Below are 23,619 nucleotides of genomic sequence, written 5' to 3' on the forward strand. Positions count from 1 at the left end.
ACACCACAGAGGAAGAACAGAAGAAACTAAGGTTAATATCCCTCCCTTCTCCCGCATCTCTTTTCCTCTGTCATGCACACATGTAGAAGTCATTCCTCAGTTTCAAGCTGTGAATCAGGAAACCATTTTGAGCACCTGCTTATATGCACACACACGTGCACATAAAACCCATTGTCCATGCAGAAGCTCCAGGTCAAGAATTCATTTTGAGCTCAAGCGTGGCTCTAACAGGAATGCTTTCTCCAATTGGACTTGAGAGCTTAAAGCCACAGGAAACTAGAAAAACAGATAGCGGTCTAAATTCCTCCTGTCACCAAAGTAGTTCATTGCCTTATAACAGACAGTTTAAGCCTCTCAAAAGATGTGGAAGGAATAGATCAGCTGGAACTGAGCGTACATGCTGAAGGCTACAACGTGGCCCTGAACGAGACCGATGCAGAAAAACCCAAAGGAACCCATGAAATTCAGAGCAGCAGCTGTAACAACACCTTGCACATACACCCTGCTGAGCCCTGGCCCATTGCCTCAGCTTCCAGCACACCCTTGGCAGGCCAAACTCACACAAACCCTTTCAACCCTCCTCTGGTTTCCTACTTTCCATCGAGACTTCGCTGTGCGCCAGCAGGACCCAAGATCTCTATCTAGTCAGTGCCTGCACCTCACTTGCACTCCACCTTATATGCATGTACTCGGCAAAGGGAAAGAAAAGAGGAAAGAGTGAAGAATAGTTCAAGGACTTCCTAAGAAAATGGCATGACTTAAAGGCCTTTTAAATGCATTGTATTAACCCCAGTGATTGCTACTGGTTTTTCAGCCCTCACACTCTCCTCCTTGTGTGTTCAGGGACTTCTCTAGGGGAAAGAAAGAAATAGTGAGCAAACAGAAACAAATCATTATTTGCTTGGCAGATTACTGTACATAAACAGTCTTTAAAGTTGTTACACTCAAGTAAACATAGCTTATATCAGTATCATCTGCACATTTCCGTCATTAGGCTGAGAGGGAGGAGGATGGCCTGTTTTCAAGGAAGCAATTTTTAAAAAAGGAAACCATTAACTTGATATTTCATCAACGTACAAAGGAACAGGGAAGTAAAGAAGTAGTTTTCCCAGTATTTCCCCTGTGTTAAGTTGCACGCTTTTTCATCTGCCTGATGCATGACACCCCTCACCCACCAAACCAACAGCTAGAAAGCAGTGGGCCATAAAAAAGAATGAAAGTGTGGCTAATGCAGAAATCCATCAAAAGAAAAGCAAAAGATGAGGTTAGGACACAGAAAGAAGAGAAGAGAGTTTCCTTCATAATACCTTCTTTTATATGGCATTTCTACCAGATTTTTTTCGGGGGGGGGGGAGATACTTTTAAACAGGATTTTTAAGATTTTCTTTTGCTACAGCTGAAAAAAGGGAGATTTCCCCCCCCCCCTCCCTACTGTTTGGACTAACACAAACGATTACTGCCAAATAGGAAAGCTACAGGAATAAGCACTCTCAAGGGAGCTGAGCAGAAACAGTACCAAAAGCAAGACCCTTGACTGAGATGCCACACGCTCCATACATGGTTCATTATAATTAAGTACAGCACAGATACCAAGTCAGTTCTTAGGGTAAGGACTTGCACAACTGTATTTGGCCACAAAACAACACAAGGTTAAGCCCAAAGGATGGAATGTCAACTAAATGTTCATTAGATTTAAAAATTAACCCAGATCACACACACATCAGGGTTGCAAGCATTACAGGACAGGAATTTTTTTGTGCATGCAGTTTCCCTTTTCTTTGTTTTGGGGTGTTTTATTTTGAATAGCTTTTAAATTTTTTTTTGTTTTTTTGTTTTAAATATCACAGTTCCTAAGTTTTCATTACAAACTGTCTCACAAGTTGTTCAAATTGCGAAACAGCATGAACACACACCAATGCAGCTGCCAGAACAGAGCCCAGGAAGGTTTTGGTTGCAATTATCAGATCATATTACAATTACAAACTGGTTTTGTTTATTGAAGAATTACAGAAAGAAGGTTCTGGCTGTGAAACGCAGTACTAGACTACATCAGCTGTCTACATCGTAAGAGAAAGGAAGAGCCATAGGCCCCCTGCACATAAATTCAGACTGTCCCCCCAAAGACATGTGACAAAGTGATGTGCAACGAGAAAAACCTACCCACCGCAGGTCAGTTTGCTCAGTTTACTTAACTGACTTGGAAAGAAAACACACTTTCCAAATCATTAGGAACTAGACTGATTCACACATTTAAGTAATGGAAGAACCAGCTGGGGAGCCAAGTTTTAATGTTACCATTCCTGCAGACTGACAATTTCACCCATCCACTTTAATCCGCCGTGGTCCTACCTGGCGCAGAGTTGCACCGCCTGTGCACCGCAGCACCAAGTTAACTGCACTACACTATGCTCAGCAACATGCTCAGGTAGGTACAGAAATTCCAATTGGGGGCTGTCTCATTTTGGCTGATTCAGAACCAAGGTTGAGGTCATCCCACTTACTCAAGAGTTTGAAGCTGGTCTGGAAGGAGAAGGGAACAACATAAACAAAAAGTTAAGGGCATCCTCAGAGGGGAAGCCTAGGCTTTGCTGAAGAAAAGCTGTTAAGATTTTTTTTTCTCCTTTCCCAAGTTAAATTCTTCATCACAAGTTGGCTAGGCTGCCCTGTAGGCACAATTCCATGTATCTGCATAGAGAGTCTTTGATAAAACAATGACTTTTCAGAGTTGTTTATTTTTGCACAAAAGGCTGCAGTCTGTAGATGGAATGTGTAGCTACCCACAACCAAACCTTCAGCATACCTTCATACTCAGAAATACTCATTTTCATGAGAGATTAATTTCAGCTAGTAACTTTCCTTTCAGCCGTTGTTATTAATGGCCCCCTAGTAAGCCACAGAACTGGTCAATACAAACACTGGTATCATGCTAAGAAAGTCTAGAAAGTAAAGCTTTTTCTTTACCCCCCCCAAATGAAACTCACTGAATATGCTGAAAATAAGGGGTTTTTTTTCCATAGAGAACTTAGGGAAAAAAACACTTTAACATCTGTTACAGCTAGATGGCACACCTTTACAGCATTATTAGTGTCATCCATACTCTCTTTCAGCTTTCTTACTTGACATTTCTTGATCACATGGTACCATCTAACTTACAAACTCTGGCTTTTCTCAGCAGGGAAGAATTTCTGCCAGTTCCTTCATATATCACATCATTTTTACCCCGACAGCTTGATGATATTAAAAATTCCCTATATGTAGAAGAGAAAAAGTCATACAGGTATTCCTTTATCAGCATATACTTTTAACAGAAAAGGCTGAGAGTACTGGTGGCACTTTTGTTATGAATAGAGAACTGCAGCAGAAAGCTTTGTAGCACTTTATTCACTAAATGCCCAAAAGTCTTTTTTCAAAGGTGAAGCACTGAGTTACTGAATTTTTCCAAGTTAGCCAAATCAGGAAGTTTTTCTGGTCTATTATTTTCAACACCTCAGTGTACATGGCAACTGCTTTTCACTCAGAATGCAATGGGAAAAATCCCCCGTGTTTCTGAAGACCGTATCTCATCATTAGGGTGTTTTTAAAAGCAGGTTAGACTTTCTCAAAGAACAGAACACAATTCTACCTATCCTCCTGTCTCTCCCGAATTTGCGCAGTTAAAGTATTTTCTTAAGCTCCAGACCAGTAGTTTTGTTTTTTTTTACTCCTGTAGTCCATTACACAGAACCAGGCATTTCTTATTAGGAGGGTCACAAACACTAGCTAAGCAAAGAAAGCCTACTACTAGTTTGTTGAAACTAGCCCACGTAAAATGGATAGGGGTTTGCAAACAGACAGATTGTTAACGGTCTTCCGATACCTCAGCAAAGTGATCGCATGCCCTTTAAATATTAAGGGACTCATTCATCTTGTTTCCAGAATGAAAGTTATGAAATATCTAAACCAGAAAGCCAAAAATCAAACCCAACACTTGATATTTGTAAACATTTCTGACACACAAAAAACAAGGAAAAAAGAAAACCTGTTGTTCAACAAGTTGAAAATCATGAGCTTTCAAAAATGAATGTACATAAAATATACTTAGACACAGAAAAAAGACATATAAACTCTACATGCTTCCGAACTGGCGTTCTTAAAGCTTTAAAACTATTTTTGAAGGGAGAAGCACTGCTGCTAGTCCCGCCGTACACATCCCATCAGCCTGCACGAGAGCCAGCCACCAGGAAAGCATCCGACAGCAAAGCTCCCTCTCCAGACCAGGATGTACCACTAACATGAGCATCAGTCAGCCAAGATCGCCCTGCAGCATAGACAGAGAATTAACTGCCAGCCAGGCTGTGGCTCCAGAGTTTACAGGTGTGCTCGACTTTCTCACAGCTAAATACTAAATAAATACTAAAGAGAGGCACAAGTGAGCAAACCACAGCCAGGTACCGCACCGGTGAAGGCTGACCCCAAAACACCCTGCTCCAAGAACGGTGAAGAATTTTATTTCCCAGGTGCTAACTCGGGCAGCAACCACAGTTTAGCACAAGAATCACCAGGGACAACATATTACAGTCTCAAGTCTCACCACCTTATTTCTAGTGACTTCTTTCCATTCTCCCCATTCCTCACCCTGCACCCCCAAAACAAGTACCAGCCCCAAATGCAACCACCCTGCTCACACGCTGAAGGCAGGCACAACAGTTTAGACAACAGGAACAGTAGCTGTACAAATTATTTTTGCCAAAGGACACTCAGCAGGCACAGAGAAGTAACCGCATTCCTTGTGCCAGACAATTTTGCACTAGTAATGGAAAAAACTAGTTTTTCCAGGAGGCAAGTACCATGAACCCAGTGATTTATGCATGAGACATCTTCATTTTTCTATCTATGTTAAGCACTTGGGGGGTTAGTGCTTTTGAAAATTTATATATAGATAGACAAGTGTGGAAGTAACTTTAAAAACAACATTAAAAGGTGGGTGTAACATTTCAGTAAAATTGAAGAGACTTTCAGGGTGGACTACAGGAAACATCATGGTCCTGCTGGACAGAGATGGGTGTTTTCTTTCACCAATTAAGAGTTAACTGCCAGACAAAGCAGACTATGCCACTACGCGGGGTCTGCAGGGTCTCAGCAAAGAAGGGAGGCACCAAGGTCCTGAAAAGCCCTTCAGTCAACACCGCTTACACCCACCACCCCATACCCATCCTCCCAGAAGCCACATGCCAGAAAAAGCAGCCTTATTCACCAGCATCATGGAGCTCACACCAAGCTGTGGTCAACACAGTTATCTCACCTCCACAGTGTACTTGTTACCTGTACTTTTAGCTATGCCAGCGTTACTTTTCATGGTAAACAAGGTCTTGAAGCTGCAGTGACAGACAGACATGGCAGCCACCAGGGATGGGGGCCTCCAGGTAATAGCAATGCTAGGAAGTCTTTAGAAGGAAAAAAAAAAAAAAAAAGAAAAAAAAAAACACCACCAACCCCCCCCCCAACAAACCAAATGCCAGCAAACCTCCCTGCCCTGCAGCATGGCTAGCCCGTGCTATCTTTCTGTTAGCACACATTACTTCAGCAAAGGTATGAAGAAATAGGCCCCTGGACGAACAACAGCTTGTTCTCAGCAGAACCACAGGCTTACTGGCACCAGGAAAACAACTTTTACTAGAACAGCTTGTTCTGCCGAGGGCGGTGGGGACAGGGAAAAGACAGGCATTTCATCAAAGCACTTCTAAACTGCCAGCATATTCCCCGTCTTCAAATTAGGATGATTTTTCCAAACCAGACTACTGGGGGAAAAGGATTCTTGAGAGACAGCTGCAGAGCAGTTATGAGAGACAGACTTTCTAAGCTGTGCTTGCAAAGATGAATTACCTCAGCATATACCTTTTTAAGCACAATCTAACAAACTGCAGAAGCACAACACTCAAAGCAATTTCTTACCATGTCTACAATTCTCCACAGATGTAAATGTCCCTTTAATGCTATGCATTTTAATAATTCCTTTCCACTTCAGATGCTAGCAGATACTCCTATTTTGAACTGTAATGCCCATAACTCCGCTCAGGGAAGAGACACATGCACTCATGCTCTCCCACATACCTCACATACACACACCAGCTGCTAAGTACCACTGTGCCATGAAGGAGTTATTCATGCATCAATGAATACATCATTTGCTGCTTATAGAGTATGTATATGTACATATATATTTTGATAGTATATGGCATTCTAGGCAAAAAAGCATATAGAATGAAAATACTACCATATTGTGAGTTTGCTCTTCTGTTTCTTTTTACAAAGGGCTTCTGCTGTACTCCTGCTTCAGTTTTGGTGAATTGGGGCGTAGGGGTGTTTTTGTTGTTTGTTATTCTTTGTTGCTGTCTTTTTGTTGCCTTTTTTCTTTTTTTTTTTTTAAGTACAAAAATGACACCCACATTTTTTTAGAGTTCTGAGAATGAGCTTTACTGTTGTCTCTGAGGTTAAACATTACCAATTTGCTTGTGGAACTTTCTCTAAACATTAAAGCAGGGACATTATTTTCTCTTAACCCGACAGGCAGCGTTGCAAAATCAAACTACAGGAAAACTTCAGGTTACTGGTACAATAAACACGTGGTACAACTAAAAATGACAGCTCTACACTCTAAACAATATCTAAGCCTCAATTAACCCAGAAGACAAACATCTTCATGAAGCATATGGCACCTGTGAGACTGCCTATTCAAACCTGCCTGGTCACCTCAGCTTGACAATGGTGAAAAGAGTATTAACATTAACAGAGCACCTCCTCAAATGCAGCTTTGTGCCTGCACACCTGCTTCTTCTCCCTGCCTGCCACCTCTCTCTTTCTCTTACAAGAACAAGGCAGCAAAAGAAGTGCACTTTTTAAAACCTGTGCAGTAAAATAAGGTGATCCAATAATTTGTGCACCTCAGCAACGTACAAGGGAGCTGGGGGCTGGCTCTGCACAAAGCAACCATCACAGCCCAGAGGAAAGTCGGGTGGGAAGGACCCTGCCTCTCCCTGCTTCCCACAGCTGCTTCCTTCTATATAGATCTAGAATGCAACTTCTCTTCCCCAAACTGGCTGTGAATATGCAACTGTGGAAAATCTGCTCACAGCACATGCAGTAGCTCTTCTCTGTTCCCCATAAAAACATTCTGCCAGCGCAATGCAGCTCTATATTAATCCACCTATGATAACACCGCGTTTTGGAGCGAGATCTGCCCCAGCCACTTGCTCCACCCCAGACAGGGCTACGTGTGTCTTCTCAATTTTATCATGGATACAGCCAAACTGCAGCAGCCAAAATTGCAAAACGTAACATAGCCAGTACTTTTTTTACTCTTAACACACCGCAGGGAAAAAAAAGAATCTCCACATTGTATTCAAGCCTGAACAGGATGAGTACTTTTTTTTTTTTTTTTTTTTTTTGGGGTGGCTCAGACATCTCTACATTAAAGTAACCTTCACCAAGCTGCTTGCAAGCTAAGCAGTAAACCAGCCTCTGTGCTCTGGACCACCCTGGAGAACTTGTCCTCACTTCACTGTCATCCACCTAACAAAGAATAATGTCTTTGTAGCATCATGTACTTCACTGAGACAGCTTTCCTCTTATATTTTGAAGGCATTTAAAAGCTTCATGCCATCATTCACTGTGGCTACGCTCTGAAGGAAAGCGCTGAAGAGAATTTACGCAGTTCATTAAAAGCTTTTTTCCTGCTATTCGTGCTGCATCTTGCAGTTGAGCTAGCAAATTATTTTCTCATAAACAGCAGCGAGAAGATGCCTCTCTCCACAATACAGATTCACACCAAGGAAAACTATGTCATCTAAGGAAACATTCCCTTCTATACCAGGTCAGGCATACCACGACAATAGTGTTTCTAAGTTTTCAAGAGTCTGCTACAACCTGGAATCCCCACCGCAAACAAAAAAGCCCCAAAACACCAAAACCCAACAAACCTACTTCAAAAAATCCACTTCCCTGGGAGCATCTCTTCTCCATGGGGTAGCTTCAGCTGCAGGCCAGCCCCAATGCAACAGACTACAGGCTCAGAAAGTCCAAGGAACTGTGAACTGAAAATCCCCAGCAGCCCGCAAACATGCCATGGATTAGCCAGGCGTTCTGCTCTGGACAAGATGGAGTTGTATTTCTACAGGCAGGGCTAGTAGCAGTGTACAAGCAAAACCGACAGTGGTTCACAGTACGTTTTAGCTTTCAGTAGACAGGTAGACTCCAACAAGACATTGTTTCAGCCCTTCTTCACCTGTATCAGCTGACTGGAATGCAGCATCACCAATACTGACATTTGCCTGTATCAACAGGACCCACAAAGCAAACAAGTTATGAAATGTGTCTTTAGATCTGGCCTGGAAAGCTGTGAAACGACATAGAACAAAATCAAACTGCATCATTCAGCATAGCTTCTCCCCAGGGAAAAGCCTCCAGGGTATTCCCTTTAGCAGAAACCGTTCTGCTGCATTTACCACATTTTAAATGCAGACATGGCCACATCTTATTCCTGCACAGCATCACCTTTTTTTTCTACCAAAATGATTGGTACAGCCTTGTTTCAACACTCTTCTGGGTTTAGCTGGTACAACTTGGCTTTAGGGGACGGAAACCGAGGGTTTCCCAGACTGCTGTCCATCACTATCCTTCCCTGCAGGGCTGACTCAGGAGAAAGAGCAAGGTGAGCCCAGCAGGGGTGATAGCACAACACTCAGATTTCACATTGTTCTAACTATGCTCCTGTATTCACCTATGCGCAAAGATTAGGGAATTGCATTCATTCTGCATACCCGCAATCACACTAGTCGTGACCGCTTCAAAAGGCAAGTTACATGACAATCGGAAATTTTTAGCATCCACAGCGACAAAGTATTTATTTATCCATCAATTTTAAATAAGCATAATCAATGAGGTCTACAGGTGATTTAAAATGACCCCAACCAGCCTGAGAAAAGCAGCCTACATCTTCAATAAGGCAGCTATTCACCTAAAGATCCTCAGCTTGCGACCGCTGCAGTAGAGCGCACATTTTTAATGAGGAGGGAAGCAGAAGAGAGATGGGCTCCAGCACTCAGCTAAGGAGCCATACCCTCACGGATCGCTGGTACCAGCCGACGGGCAGCACAGGTGCCAGTCTGTCCCACGCACCTCCTAGGGGTCCTGCCGTACCTCAGAGCAGCCAAACAGCACGTGATGAACATCACGTCATGCTTCATAAGAAAGTAAACTCGTCCTCATTCAGATCGATTCTGCTTCTACTCACATGTTCCCGAATATGCCATAAAAACCTGACACAGGCCCTATTGCCCAGGGGCACTACAGGCAGCACATCATCTGCACGTTCCAGAAGCAAGTGCATAGAAAGCTACAGCTGCAAACCTACAGCTCAGCTAGCAACTTGAAACAAAAATAATAAGAAAATCTACATTATACACAAAACAGTGCTAACTGGATAATAGTTTCTCCACCTAATGGCCTGGATATAAGCTATTTACAGCAGCCACTGGTACAAGCTCATCATTCTCAAACAGCTGAAACAAAAACATACCCAACTCACCACACAATCATTTCTCAAGATTTACTCTTTTAAAAAATGTCATGGCATCCATTAGCACATCAATTTCTCAGTCATGACTACTATAGTTTTTAAAATACTGAAGAGCAGCAACAGGCATGTTTTATCACCTTGTTTTCCTTCCCCTTCCACCCTTCAAAACAGGGAAACCCAAATACTAGGCGAGCTGCCCAGGATCACAGCACTGAAGCTGAAGAAAGGATGCAGGATTTTCTTGTTGTTACCAAACAAGCATCCTCCCAAATGTCACATCCCTTTCACCAGCTGAAACACACAGCATCTGAGAAATAGCAAACCCAAGCAGATGGAAGAGTGCCCGAAGGCTTCAAACAGAGCGATACCCAAAATGCTACGCTGCTCTGTATCATGCCCACCTCAACAGTAATTTACTGAGCTTGCAAAAATTGTTCGTATTTGTTACAATGGAGAAAGGCACACAAAAAGCTCACCCACACCTTTGGTCGACTATCTAGCAAAGTAAACCCTCTGTCATGTTTTGGCAAATGAGTTCTGGAGACGTGCAGCCTCTCAGTCCCACGCAGTATAACTCCAGCTATTTATTGTAAATATAAAGTCATGCTTCACTGTGGAGTAAAAGCTTCTACACACCCACAAAGCACAAATCTCCTGGACTGAGACAGACACCCCTGCTGACCTGTGCCACCAAAACAGAAATACCACAAGCACCAGCCTTTCCAGCAAATGTAACCTCTTCTCCTGCAAGAGACTAATTTCTGCTCCTCATATTCACTCCTACTCTCTTCTAAACGTCTTAAAATGAAAAACAATCAGAGATTTTGACACTGATCTGCAAGGATACAGAGGTTACCCTCTTACTCACTACACTGAAACGCTCTGACGCAGCTTTACAGCTTGGGCACCTCACAGCATCCTAACAAAAGCAAAAGCTAAGGAACCCACAGAGGAGAAAGGAGGACACAGAATGGCAGGTGCACATCTTGTCTCCGTGCCCATCTCAAGCACTAGGTGTGGGCCACAGTCCTTTCACCTGCCCCACATGGATCCAGCCCTCGCTCCCAGTTTGGACCACTCAACATACAAAACTGGATTCTCCGCACCATTCCCTTTACAAGTTAGGGATGTGGTTCACTGACTCCAGGGCCAGCCTTGCCCTTTCGCAGCCCGTTTGCCCAGGCTGGGGGGCTCCTGCTTGGGACCTGACTCCCATGTGCCCCCCTGCCACCCGAGAAAATGGCTGGGTGACCTCTGGGACATCAAGCATGTCCCTGGCCTTGGAGTGAAGCCAAGCTTCAAGGCCAGCCAGCAGCGCCAAGATTTATGCTGTATCCTCTCTTAGCAGGCAGGCCTATTAGAGCAATGCGCTGATAATGCAGGCCAGTAAATCATGCGAATAAGTGATTGCACAAAGGAAAGAAAAAAAAAAAAGCTGAAAAATTAAACCTTTGCCTTTGTTAAGTACTCCCAGTCTCCCCACATGCAGAGAGAGCAGGCAAGCAGAGCTAGAGAAGAGTTCAGCTACTAACGAAGCAATCCATCTTCTCGTCCTTCCTTCCCAAACCTCAGGGCTCTGTCATTTTGCAGCCTGTAATTTAAAGCCAGCTCTTGGCTTCAAACCTGCAGAAAAGCACCACTGTGAAAACACACCGCGAGTGCCAAACTGCTGTGTAAGATACACCACCATTTATTTTTTTTTTTTCCCTTTGCCTGGAGAAAAGGGGAGCGGGGGAGGGGGGGGGGGCTGTTTGGTGTGGGACTGCAGAGCAAAGAGAGGAGTTTCTCTCTTCGGCATTTCTGAGATGCCCATTAAAGCATCGTAAAAGCTAAAAAGCATTTAACAGGTACCTTAAATAGCACTGCTTCATCAAGTACTACGCCTTAAGAAAAGCTGCCTCCCCCATGCTGAGTGTGAAATTCACTTTAGGCAGGATGCCCCCCTGAGAGCGGGCAAGAAGCCGTTTCTTTAAAAACACAGCTAGCTGGAAAAAAAGTATTTAACCAAGATCGGTCTATTCGCTTGAATTTTGCTCCCTGACAGCAACTCCAGTGCATTCTCCCTCCTCACACTCCACGACCATTTTCCACCCTCCCAGATTTGCACACAAGCAGACACAACCTGCTTCCATTTTACGCAGCCAGCCCTCCAGCCCGACCACATACAGACCATTCACCGCCTCGTACAACGCTGCTGTAAGCAACCACCGAAACCTGTTTACGCCAGGGCTGGTTACAAGCGGGAAGAAAATCACCAAAACCCCAGCCGAACAATCGCCAAGTCCATAAGTGAGAAAAAAAATCAGTTTCAAAGAGCTGTTAACTTGCCGGGTAGGGGGAGGTCTGACAGGGCGCTGTTAAGGCGCTGGTTTTCCTGCTACGAGAAAGTTGGTGCCGAGAAGCGGCGGCGGGGGGCGGGCGCGCCAGCCAGGGGCTGCCCGGGACGCGGCGCCAAACCCGCCGCCAAGCGTGCCAGGAAAGGAGAGAGCCTGCCGTTACCAACACCAGGCTGTGCAAAAGCCCTCGGCAGCATCCGCAGACAGAAATTAAAAATAAAAATAATAATTAAAAAAGTTATTTAATGCCGTACCTCGACTGGGCAGCCATCGTGAAGTTTACGCTGCCAAGCGTCCTCTATCCATCAGCTCCTTCCCCAGCTGTCCAGGCTCTACCCCCCTGCCAAGATCTCTTCCATTTGCCGGCTGCCCTCCCTGCCCGGTCCCCGCGAACGGGCCCCTCCGAAGTGTCAGGGCGGCCTCCCGCGCCCCGGCTCCCCGCGCCCCGGCTGCCCGGCGCAGGGGCGGGCTACGCTCATTTTGATCGACATCCGGGCACCGGGCCCTCCCCCGGCCCCGCGCATTCCCGGCCGCCGGGGAGCGTGATGGGGCCCTCGCACTTTCAGCTGAGGGGGGGCACACAGCGCCGCTGGAAAGCCAAAGGCTGGCTCGCAGCTTGCCGGCGCCAGCACCGCCCGCCACCGCGGCCCGCTGCCATTTTGTTCCACCGCTGTTTTCTGCGAGCGGGGCTTGCGGCAGCACACCCACGCCAGGCGGCACATCCACCCCCTCTTTACCCACCCTCTCATGGTACGACCCAACCTCCTTAAAAGGATATGCTGTGGTGCCCGCGCAAGGAAGCTGCGCGATTGGGCGAGGCGCGGGAAGGCGCGGGACGCGCAGGGGTCAGCGGCTGCGCCTGCAGGGCCCGGGCCGCGGGGTGCGTGCGGGGGCGTCTCTCCGCCTGTCTGGTTTTTGCAGAGAAACAGCAGAAACTGGCCCAGGGGGTTTGCACCCTGAATGAGAAACCCAGCTGTGAAGGTGAATCCCACCCGGCTGCAGAGATGCAGCAAGGAGGCAGGTGCCCACACTTGACACCGCACGTTAAGGAGCCTGCAGGTTGCTACTGCGGTTTCTGCAGGGCTCCTGCCCTGACGATGGCATGTAGACTCACGCGGAAAGCAGCAATACCTAGCCCTAGCTCTGGGTGTTCCTCAGCACAATTATAAAAACAACCTACTCCTGCAACTCCTTTCCACCAGTAATTAACCAGGCATGCAGCAGGCAGACATTTATCCAAGATCGCTTTGGCTCTTCCCAGCAGGCAATGCACAGCTGAGATTTCTACCAACACTGCAGTAAGATTACACTCCTCATTCTCTCTTTTAAAGCACAACTTGTGTCAAAGTACTCAGCGGTTGCCAGGAGAAGAGTTTATACCCCATTCCTGGCCCATTACAACTTCAAAAGCCCATTTACATAAAGCTTCCACAAGCATATTAATTTTAAGGACATAATTTTAAAACATAAATACAAATCAGAAAATGGTTGGGGGTTTTCCCCACTCTTTTCCTTTGCCCAAAAAGGAAAAATGCTTCAGGGGGAGGCTCCTCACACTCTGCCCCTACTGCAACACGGGGTCCCTCCCACAGGAGACCGTTTTCCACAAACTTCTCCAACGTAAGACCTTCCCACCGGCTGCAGTTCTTCACACACTGCTCCAGCGTGGGTCCCTGCCATGGGGTGCAGTCCTTCAGGAGCAGACTGCCCCAGCATGGGTCCCCCACAGGTCACAAGCCCTGCCAGCAAACCTGCCCCATCCTGGGCTCCTCTCTCCACAAATCCTCCCAGGAGCCTGCTCCAGCACAGGCTGCCCAGGGGATCACAGCCTCCTTCAGGCATCCACCTGCTCTGACACGGGGCCCTCCCCAGGCTGCAGGTGGGTATCTGCCCCACCATGGACCTCCATGGGCTGAGGGGCACAGCCTGCCTCACAGTGGGCTTCACCATGGGCTGCAGGGGAATCTCTGCTCCAGTGCCTGGACACCTCCTGCCTCAATGACCTTGGGGTCTGCAGAATTGCTCTCACACACTCTCACTCCTCCATTCCGTGGCTGAAACTGCCTTTGCTTTGCTTCAGCTGCCCCGCCCCCCCCCCCCCCCCCCCCCCGCCTTCTTAAATACATTATCCCAGAGGTGCTACCACTTCTCACAGAAGCCACCCCTGTAGATGCCCCCTGCTAAGAAATCGGTCATATAAGCACTTCCACTGTTCGAAAAAATTTGCGAGGTAGAAACAAGGACAAGAAAACATCAGAAAACACTCTCTGCTTCCTTATGTCCTCCCAGCTTTTACACAGCTCTGTGGTATTCAGTCACTTTTGACCACAAAATGCATTTTCCCCTCTCAAGGCATTAATCTGACCTATCACTACCTTAATTTCTGTTATTTATTATAGTACAGCAGTGTCTCAGATGACACGATCTACAAGTGTAGCTCCACTTGCCGCCATGTATACTAACCCATGGACATCGTTCTTTCCCAGTGGCAAACAAGGCTAAGGAAAAGGGATAAACAAGTAACAGGGAGAGCTGCTTTCCTCTTTAAAAACCCTCTCCAGCTGATCACATAAATTTTCTTAGTCCAGATAGCTCAGACTGGAGATTTCCATACAGGTTATCTCCTTGAAGATTAAATAAAACTCAGCTCTTTCGGGCAGAAAAGTAGATGATGGAAAATACAGACTTGCCACAACAACTGAGCTTTCTCCAGGAAAAAAAATCCAGAACAACATGCTTTGTTTGCAGCAAAAGTTTCTAGCAGTTTTCCACCCCCTCCTCCTTGAAAAGCACTTATTCAAGTGCTTCTTGATTGCAGTATTGTGAAAAGGGATTGATGTTTAACAGTGTGTTGGCTTTATGGCAAGGCCTTCGGCATTGATCCAAGGCATACAAGGCTGTGCCAAGGCAAGGCACCTGCACTGGAAGCACAGAGGCTTCCCAAGAGAACAAGGACTGTGAAGAAATGCAGCAGCAGGAGACAAACCTCCATGTCATCATTCAACTTCTGTATTTCAGTGTTCGTCTCACAAACGCCTATGCAACTCTCTGAGACTGTAAAAGAAAAATCTAACCCCACTTCACATTGCCAGGTGAGGACTGCCTACCATCAATTTCTTCAAAGCACACAGCAGACACCTCTGCTGAGACTCTGAAGAGATTGCCAACCTGCAGATAAATCAAAAGGTTGACCAAATAAAACTGCAGCTCAGAAATAGCTGCTGGCATTTTTAATATTTTTTTTTAATTTGTATTTTTACACACCCCCGAAACACAGATATGCTGTGATGAAAAGGATGCTGTCGTTTTTGCAAAGGCAGGCACTCCAAAATTAAGAAACGTTAGTATCACCTACACCCAGGCAACAATGACAGAGTCTTTCAAGACATGGCCATGAACCACCTAGAAACCACTTTTAGTCCTTGGGCCAAACGTATCCCGGGAGTGAAACAGCTGCTCACAGAAGAAAGGGAGTTAATGTTTACAACAAGCTCTTCGGGCCTTGTTCCTGAAGCCTCTACCTCATCCCTCTCAGTCCACAGCTCCGCTGGGCTTCTTGCAGCAGTAGCACCACTATCCCAAGTGGGTCCTAGGCAGACCCTTCCCAGAGCATCAGTGCCATGAAAAGCACCAGGCTGGTTCAACAGGCCCCTGTAGCAGTGACACTGTGCTACAGAACTCCCTATATGCGGCTGCACTTGGCAGAAAGACTGTTTTATTAGGCAGTACCCGAGCAACAGAGCCAGCAGAAGTCATTGCCTTCTCATCTCCAAAGCTCTGGTGCCTCGTTGCTTGTGAGCTCCCGATTTCTAGGGACCATGCTGTATGTACAGAACAGCATTTTGTGGCCAAACTGGCCCTGGGAAATCCTGCCTTTCTCACTAAATTGTTACCTGAACCTTACTTAAATCATCTAAATTTTGATAAATGGTATTCTTTACCTAATGGTCTCTTCTCTTCCCCCAGTTTGTGTCACACGGAGTTTGGTTTAACAGTGAATTCAAATAAAAAGTGGATTAATTTCACTTGTTAAAAAAGATCAACGAAGTCACCATAATGTCATGCTACACATACTCCCGGAAAAGAGCTTGTAAGTAAAATCAATACTCAAATTTGAAACGTTAGCACACACCAAAAAAAAAAACCAGCCCAACAAAAAAACCAAACATCACAGAGCACAGGAGGGGAATATCAAGATCCTGCCAACTACTAGAAGAGAGGAAAAAACACTATCAGGAATCAAAGCAGGGAAGGACTGGGAGACTAGGACACCAGGACTAGACTTTCCCAGCAGTGCTATCAGTGATTTAACGACATACTACTACTAAATTGCAGGGCTTCTCCTTTCCTTGGAAGACCTCTTCAGGAAAAGGAAAAGCAAAGAACACTGGAAGCATCATATATGGAAAACAGCATCTCAAGTTTGCCGAAGTTATAAAAGGAGTTTTAAAATTAAACTGAGCATTCTCTCTGTTAAAAATTTAACAGGGAAGATAATCAACTGAACAACAACACTGTATTACTTTCAGATTTTCTATAACATCCCAACAATCCCACTTACTTACTGGAGTTTCCCAAAAAGCCAAAGCAGGCAGGTGCCTGCTTTCTCCTAACAAAGGTAAGTCATAATTCCTGAGCTGGCCTGGCAGCCACTTTCCATTTTTAGGGAAGGAGAGGCAGGGCAGAGCACTGAACATCCCACCTAGAATAAAGCCTCAGAAATCCTATGCCACAAATGTTTCACATGAAGCAAATGCCATTCTGATGCTTTTTTAAAAGTTTCAGACACACAACCAAGGGAACAGCCAAGAGGCCCTGCGTTCCCCACCTCTGGTTTCTGGCTTACCAGTTGCCCTAAAACAAAATTATGCTTTTTTTTGTTGGAAGATTTGATGAAAACTGGTAAATTCCTGTGGAACATTTTCAGTCAGACAAGTAAGTGTTTCCCTGAAGAAAGCTTTCTGTCAGAATATATCCTGTCAGCTGCTGACACCTCCCTTACATCTATTTAAGATGAGCAAACTGCAGCTTTTCCTACCTGGTCTTTTTTTTTATTATTATTTTATTCACTGATCAGGGATTAAAGTTTCCCTTTTTCAGGTCCTTGCCCCTGAAAGTAGTATTGCAAATGAAGGAAACTGTCTCCATTAAGCAAAACACAAACAAAAGGAATCAATAAAATAAGCTTTTCATACTCTTCAGCTCATGATAAGTTCAGAAATGTTCATGCGGTGAAGAGGATTACCAAAGAAACACTTCCTGAAAACCTAACAGGAAAAGCTTCCTGCAGGTGATCCTAGTTCCACATGTATTTAAGCTATTTATGAGCATTTTAAGTAAAGAAGATCCATTCTTATCTACCTATGCATTGAATGAGAATGGAGTTCTCCAGACATGAAGCTTGTGATTTAAATACCGCATAGAAATGCAAATCCAACTGAAAAAGAAACGAGGGTGTGCAGTCAACCTGGGTGCTATGTTTCTTAGTTTTGAACTCCTGAAAATGCCAGACTACTGACCTCAGGCATCAGTGGTAAAGCATAGGATGTGGGTACATTATGTGTATTTTATGTGCACAGCACCATCTCACTTGGCCATATAGCTACGCATATCTGGACATGCTGACCAAAAGGAAGCTGGCATTTACAAGGGAGGGGAAAAAAAAGAAATCCCAAACCCAAGAAGACTCAGAAGTTTCAAGCATTAAGCGACAACATTTTCCAATAAGGTGCAGATGCTGATACATTGCCAAAATCAGTACCTACAGCATCTACAGCAGGGTCCAGCGCTCATACAGAAGGAAGATCAGTATCTCTTTGCTCACCGATAACAATACCTGCCATGCCTCAGTTCACACACCCATGGATTTTCAAAGCAAGCACATGGTATTTTATCTCCAGCCTAGTTCACCTATTCAACTTATTCCTCCCAAAGCATCTGAAAGTTTTCCACAACTCCAGAAAGCTTGAGGAAGCCATTCTTTAAGTCTGTAATTCTTCACCTGCTATAAAATTTATAAAATTTCTTGGGCCTTTTTGGTTATAATGCTGTTTAGGGGTTTGGGTGGGCATGCATAGGGGTAGTATTATGAAAGAAATCTTTGCACATCTTTGTTTTCAAGAAGTGTTAAATAAAATAAACCAAAGAACAACAACGTTAACAGCAGCGATCAATACCTAGCTTTTGTTGCAAGAATCCAACGAATCTGAATCAAGGACTGCTCAAAAGGGAACACAGCATCACTTAACTGAGGAAAAAAACATGCAATTTGACATTATACTAATAAATGTATGATAATACATTGTTTGTGGGACAAATCCCAGAAGCTTACAGTATTGTGAAACAACTAATCAAGCATTGAGTACCAACAAAGAAGGAATAGATACCAAGCTATATTAAAATAATTAAACACATGGCTCGATAAGCTGTTGTGAGTGGTTTAGGTCACTTAAAGAATCACCAAAGGCATTAGCTAAATAGTTTTAATATGAATTTTTAGGAGTGTAACTTCACAAAGTTCAGTGGCAAGGTTCACTATTACTTATTACATAGATAAATCACACAAAGAAGAACCACATTAAAAAATTAGGTTGGAATTATTTACACAGAGACTAAAGATGTAAAAGGGTAAGGGAGACCTTCCCGTTGAGTCACGAGGTTCAGAGAGGACCCCCTTGCTTTCTAAACTCTATTTATAGAGTTTAGGTGCGGCTAGATCCAATCTTAGTCTCAGACCTGGGCAACGGTTTATATCTAAAGGAATATACGGAGTAAGGGAAATCCTCCCGTTGAGTCACGAGGTTCAGAGAGGACCCCCTTGCTTTCTAAACTCTATTTATAGAGTTTAGGTGCGGCTAGATCCAATCTTAGTCTCAGACTTGGACAACAGTTTATATCTAAAGGATGTCTAAGGTTTATCCACAGTTCAAGGCTGATCACAAAATTTAATAAATTAGATAAGCAGCACTTAATAATTGACTATCAAGTGGATCAACAGGATTTACTGCAATCACAACAGTAACTTAATTTCAGATCCGAGATAGTAACATTCATTCTATACTTGCTATGAGGTACCTAAATCAATTCACACACACATGCAAGCATGCAGACACAAAGGAATAGATGTATATAGATATATATATATATAAAAATTGTACAAAGGTATACCTCTTCAAAGCTACCCTCAAGGTTCAGTGAAATATTCACGTCAAAAATCTTTGCATTTCTCAATGGAGAAAGGGTTGAGCCTTGAGGAGTTGGGGTATCAGCCCAGGCTCTGTCCTTAGATTACGCTGACGGTCCTTCCTAACTGTCTGCAAGCTCTGAGAGGCACCCCGTGAAGAGGGAGATGCTGGTCGCAGCCCGCTGCAGTCCAGGAGAGCTCAAAAAGACCTCCCTTAGGACTGCTGTTTATAGGGTTGGAGGTGATTGGCTTTAGTCAATAAATTTCTGTCCTGGCCACAATCCAAGCTGGTAATTACTGGAATTTTCAAAATTCCAGTGACAGCGGTACTGTACCAGTCAGATTCAGATAAGGAATGTTCCAAGGCTGTCAGGAGATGTTTTGATTCAGATAAGGAATTCTCCAAGGCTGTCAGGGGATGTTACGATTCAGATAAGGAATGTTCGTGGTACAGTCAGTGCCATTCCCCACCACAGCCATGCAGGAGTTGCTGGTATGGTCAAGGGATGCTTAACTGCCCACCTCACTACTCTGAGGCTAGGAGCCTAAGAGGGATTCCCAAGACTGTGCAACAGCCTGGGGGAGGGGGCAAGATGCACCATCATACAAGCTTTCCTGAAATATATTTGCTGTAAAGTAAAACATGTATTTGTTTATACCCAGAAATAGGTCAAATTCATGCCCTTGCCAAAGCTTTTCAAAACATCTCATTGCACTGTACTGCATCAGGTTTTTTGAACAGACACACACCCTTACTTTCAGTCTTCAAGAGGCACTGCTGTCCTGTAATTAAAATGTGTTCTCCCAGCTCTGTTGACAAGAGATCCATCTTACTGCTGCCATTTATTGCCACTGAGGAGTCCTTCACATTTGGAGGTGAAAAGGGGCAAATGGATGTTGTGATTCCCAGCCTGAAGCAGCTGAGGGTAGCTTTTTCATGTGCAAAGGAGACTTCTGCACCAAGTCAGAAGGCAAGGACTGTGTCCACAAAGGCTCTGCTGCCCCAGACCCGCAGGACAACTCCTAACCTCTCAGCCCCCCAAGCCTCCCTGGCTGTCAGCACCTTTCTTCCTTGCATCTCCTTGCTACCTCTACAGAAAACCAGAGGCTGCATGCCTGCAGAGAGGTAAATCCTTAGAAGTTGCTTATGTTCTGGCAATCCCAACCCCCCCCCAAAAAAACTGTCAAGGGATTGATACTCTTGCATCTTGCTCCACCAGTAGTCGAGGAACTAGCCACATAGCAAATACATACATCACACTACCATAAAGCACAGGTTGCAACCATAAAACATAGAAATTCAAGGGCTCCACATATTAATAGAAAAAGAGATAGATTAATCTCATTCCCAAACTCCTGCCTCTAAAGTACAGCTAGAAAGCAAGCAAAATTCAGAAACCCATACACAGAAGCGTAAACAAAAACCAGTTTAACAAGGTAAATGAAGCTGCGCGCTGTAAGCAATGGTAAGTCTGAAGAGGGCTGAGGCAGCAAAACTCTCTGTTGACCCTGATTCAGCAAAGCACTTCTCCATAAGCTTGCTTTATAGCACCGTCTTAAACTTGGCACTTTCCAGAACCAAAGCTGACTGCCAGCAGCACATCCTTGCTGGGCAAACCATGAAAAGCACTTAGATTTCACCAGGTCTAACCCACACAGCATAGCTACAGTGAGGCTAGAGAAGCTGCAGGGCAAAGGAAAGGAACTGAGTTGAGTCCAACACTGAAAAAAATCGCAGGGAAGAACGTAACAAAAAGGTTATTTCAACTTTAACAACAGAAGACTAAGTTGGATGCCGGCTGTTATGAAAAAAATTGCTCTACAGATGTTAGGAATCAAACATTTCTGAGAAAAGAGAGGAAAACATTTCATTATTTAAATTGAAGAAAATAGATTTAGAAAAAGAAACCACTTTCTCCCAGGAACCAGACTGCATGAGAGGCTGCACCCCTCCAGCTTTTGGCAGCCATCAGGAGCAATTTCCATCATCTTCCCTGGCATTACTCACTTACCACTCTGAATGCCTTAAAATGTTCCATAACAAGCATGAACTTACACAAACAGTTAAAAACAACAGAAAGAAGTTTATAGTCCTTGTTGGCTTTGGCACTGGAACTGTCAGAAACCACACCGTGAAGAGTGTTAGATATCCTGATTTATATTCCAATTGAATCAAGATAACATCTATGTACAGAACACAATGTACCCTTCAGATTCACTACAGCTGTCAGATTCATTTTGTGGTGTTATCCAATCCCTAGATGAGGCAGAGAGGTATGTAGGACACCGAGCAAGTAAATGCCCATGATTTTGGTTTGCTTTTTGACCAGGCTGCTATACCCAGTATTGCAAGAAGAAGCCACCCAGAACAGATCTTTTTTGCTTTGTTTTAAGGTCCAATCCTTGCAGATGTATTGACACAACAAAAAATTAAAAAATAAATGAAGTGATAGCAGAGGAGTTTGGATGTCTTTGCAAAATCTCTGTCCACCCATGTGTCCTCCCTTAATGTGATTGTGCAGCAATCACTGTCCTTTTATGCCTCAGGATGGCACACATAATAGGGGAAAAGGACACTGACTTGTGGTATGAGGATAAAGCATACTGGCAGTTGTAAAGAGCTAAATGAGAAAGAAATGGGAACTGCAGAAAAACACCACCCCTGTGGGTGTGTGTGGAAATAATCAGTTTTGCAAGTTAGGTGTCTAAATGTAAATCCCTCGTTGTCCAAACTTCCAAACGCGTACCTGCAAGACTCAGAGACCTGACAGGCTTGCCTTTCTCACTTCAAATGCATAGAGTGCAGAAACGCTTCTTGTAAGGGCTGGGTTGCCTCACGCAGATCACTGCGATGGCAACCCAGCCCCCTGTTACACAGAGGCCACAAGCAGGTCGGGATATGAAGCAACAAGGCTGGTGCACTAGAGATCAAGGCATTATGTGCTGTGAGCAAACACCTCAACTCCATGTGATGAGTAGAGTTTCCACAGCACAATGGGCCACCCTCACCAGTGAGAATCATAGAATCACTTAGGTTGGAAAAGACCCTTAAGATCATCAAGTCCAACCATTAACCTGACACTACAAAGTCCACCACAACCATGCACCTAAGTGCCACATCTATGTGAGGGTCCCATTGAGACCCAGTGTCAAGCAGTGTTCATTTCACAACAGATTCAAGTTACAAAAGGCATCAATTTTTTGCCAAAAAACAGCTTGTCAGATTTGAAACTCCTCCTCTCCCACTCAGCCATTACAATTCTTGCATTGAGGGGGGTATTATTTTCTTAAGCCATCTCAAAATTTGTCACAGCACCTGGGAAGCCAGTATTAAATCAAATTAATTCCTACCCATCATCACTGCTTTGTTCCTTTGTAGGGTCCATTATGATGCTCCCATCCAGTCAGCTCATCTGGAAGAGATAAAACAGATATTCAACATCTCTTTTACAAAAGCACACAGGTACTTAGTAGATTCCCCCCAGCTTTGCTTCAACAGCCACCGAGACCAACCTGGGAACATCCTTCCTCAGTCAGCAAAGGGGGAAAAAGGGAGAGTCAAATAATCAAACATAAAAAATTTGCAGTTTCCAAAGTAGCAACTCATTACAGCATAGTGATGTCTAGAATGTTTGTTGCAAACAAAAAAATGAAATCTAAATGTTTATTTCCTTTGTCTATGTATGTCTGTGCACGCACTCTGCATTTAGGTTTTTGTGTGCTACATCTGAAATCTCCATTTTAAATAACTCTCCAAAATAATTTTGCACCACAAAAGTAGAAGATACACAGTACTCAGCACCAACACTCTCCCACAGATATTCTCAGAATTGTGTCAAACCCTCAGTTCTCCCTGGCAGTCTAAATAATCTTTCAATTATGTTCAGGATGACTGTGTAAAATACTACACAACAGGAAGATTAGCTGTAACCTAAAGAACAGATTGCTTACCCAAGGCAGCAAATCATTTGAATTTTTGCTGTTCACTAGGCTGACAGCTTTCTCCACAATCCTCAATACTGTTAGGCTAAGGCATAATCTCTGCACCAAACACACAGTTCAAGCAACTGAGTTCTGGAAAAGCTTGTAAATGCTGGGAACACTCCTGTAAACATTTCTGTGGCTTTCAAAGAGATCTGTTAGAGCCACAAACACTCATCACTATATCATGAGTGTTTGCAGAAACTGGCCATAACTGTATAGGAACAACAAAATACATTTAGTAATCATGTCTGGAATAGCAAGGCAGCACGAGCTGCCACGTGACACTGGCTCTCACCTCTCACAGCAGGTTTTTCAAAGGACTAACAGCTACCTAAGTCAGCAGCTTAGTCAGTGCCAATCTCTGCTGAGCTCTTCAGCACTTGGAACAGGGAGCTTAACAGCAGCTGGGTGAGCACCTACCTAAAGCAGGGAGACTGGGTCGAGATCTCCAGGCCATGCGATGCACAGAACCTGGGATGTCTGACTGGTAGTCCCTGCAGCGCTCCTAAACACATGATCCAAATACATGGATCATATGTAGTTAAGAATGGAAGAACCAAGAT

General features: G+C 44.4%; 1 protein-coding gene across 5 annotated transcripts in view; it reads right to left on the reverse strand.

Annotated features, from left to right (window-relative positions):
- Positions 1–22,473, reverse strand: part of AFF1 (AF4/FMR2 family member 1) — a 113,123-nt gene extending 90,650 nt beyond the window's left edge. For 3 of the 5 annotated variants that reach the window (XM_040583158.1, XM_040583136.1, XM_040583125.1), the window contains exon 1: positions 22,424–22,473. In XM_040583158.1, the coding sequence (XP_040439092.1) occupies positions 22,424–22,458 (35 nt within the window). In that variant the 5' untranslated portion in view covers positions 22,459–22,473. Of the gene's footprint in view, positions 1–6,253; positions 6,351–12,143; positions 12,369–22,423 lie in introns of those variants that run through there. The other 2 variants (XM_040583142.1, XM_040583149.1) reach the window with 2 other exon arrangements.
- Positions 22,474–23,619: the final 1,146 nt, after the last annotated feature.

This window comes from Falco naumanni, chromosome 1 (assembly GCF_017639655.2).
Source record: "Falco naumanni isolate bFalNau1 chromosome 1, bFalNau1.pat, whole genome shotgun sequence".
In the NCBI taxonomy this organism is placed as follows: domain Eukaryota; kingdom Metazoa; phylum Chordata; class Aves; order Falconiformes; family Falconidae; genus Falco; species Falco naumanni.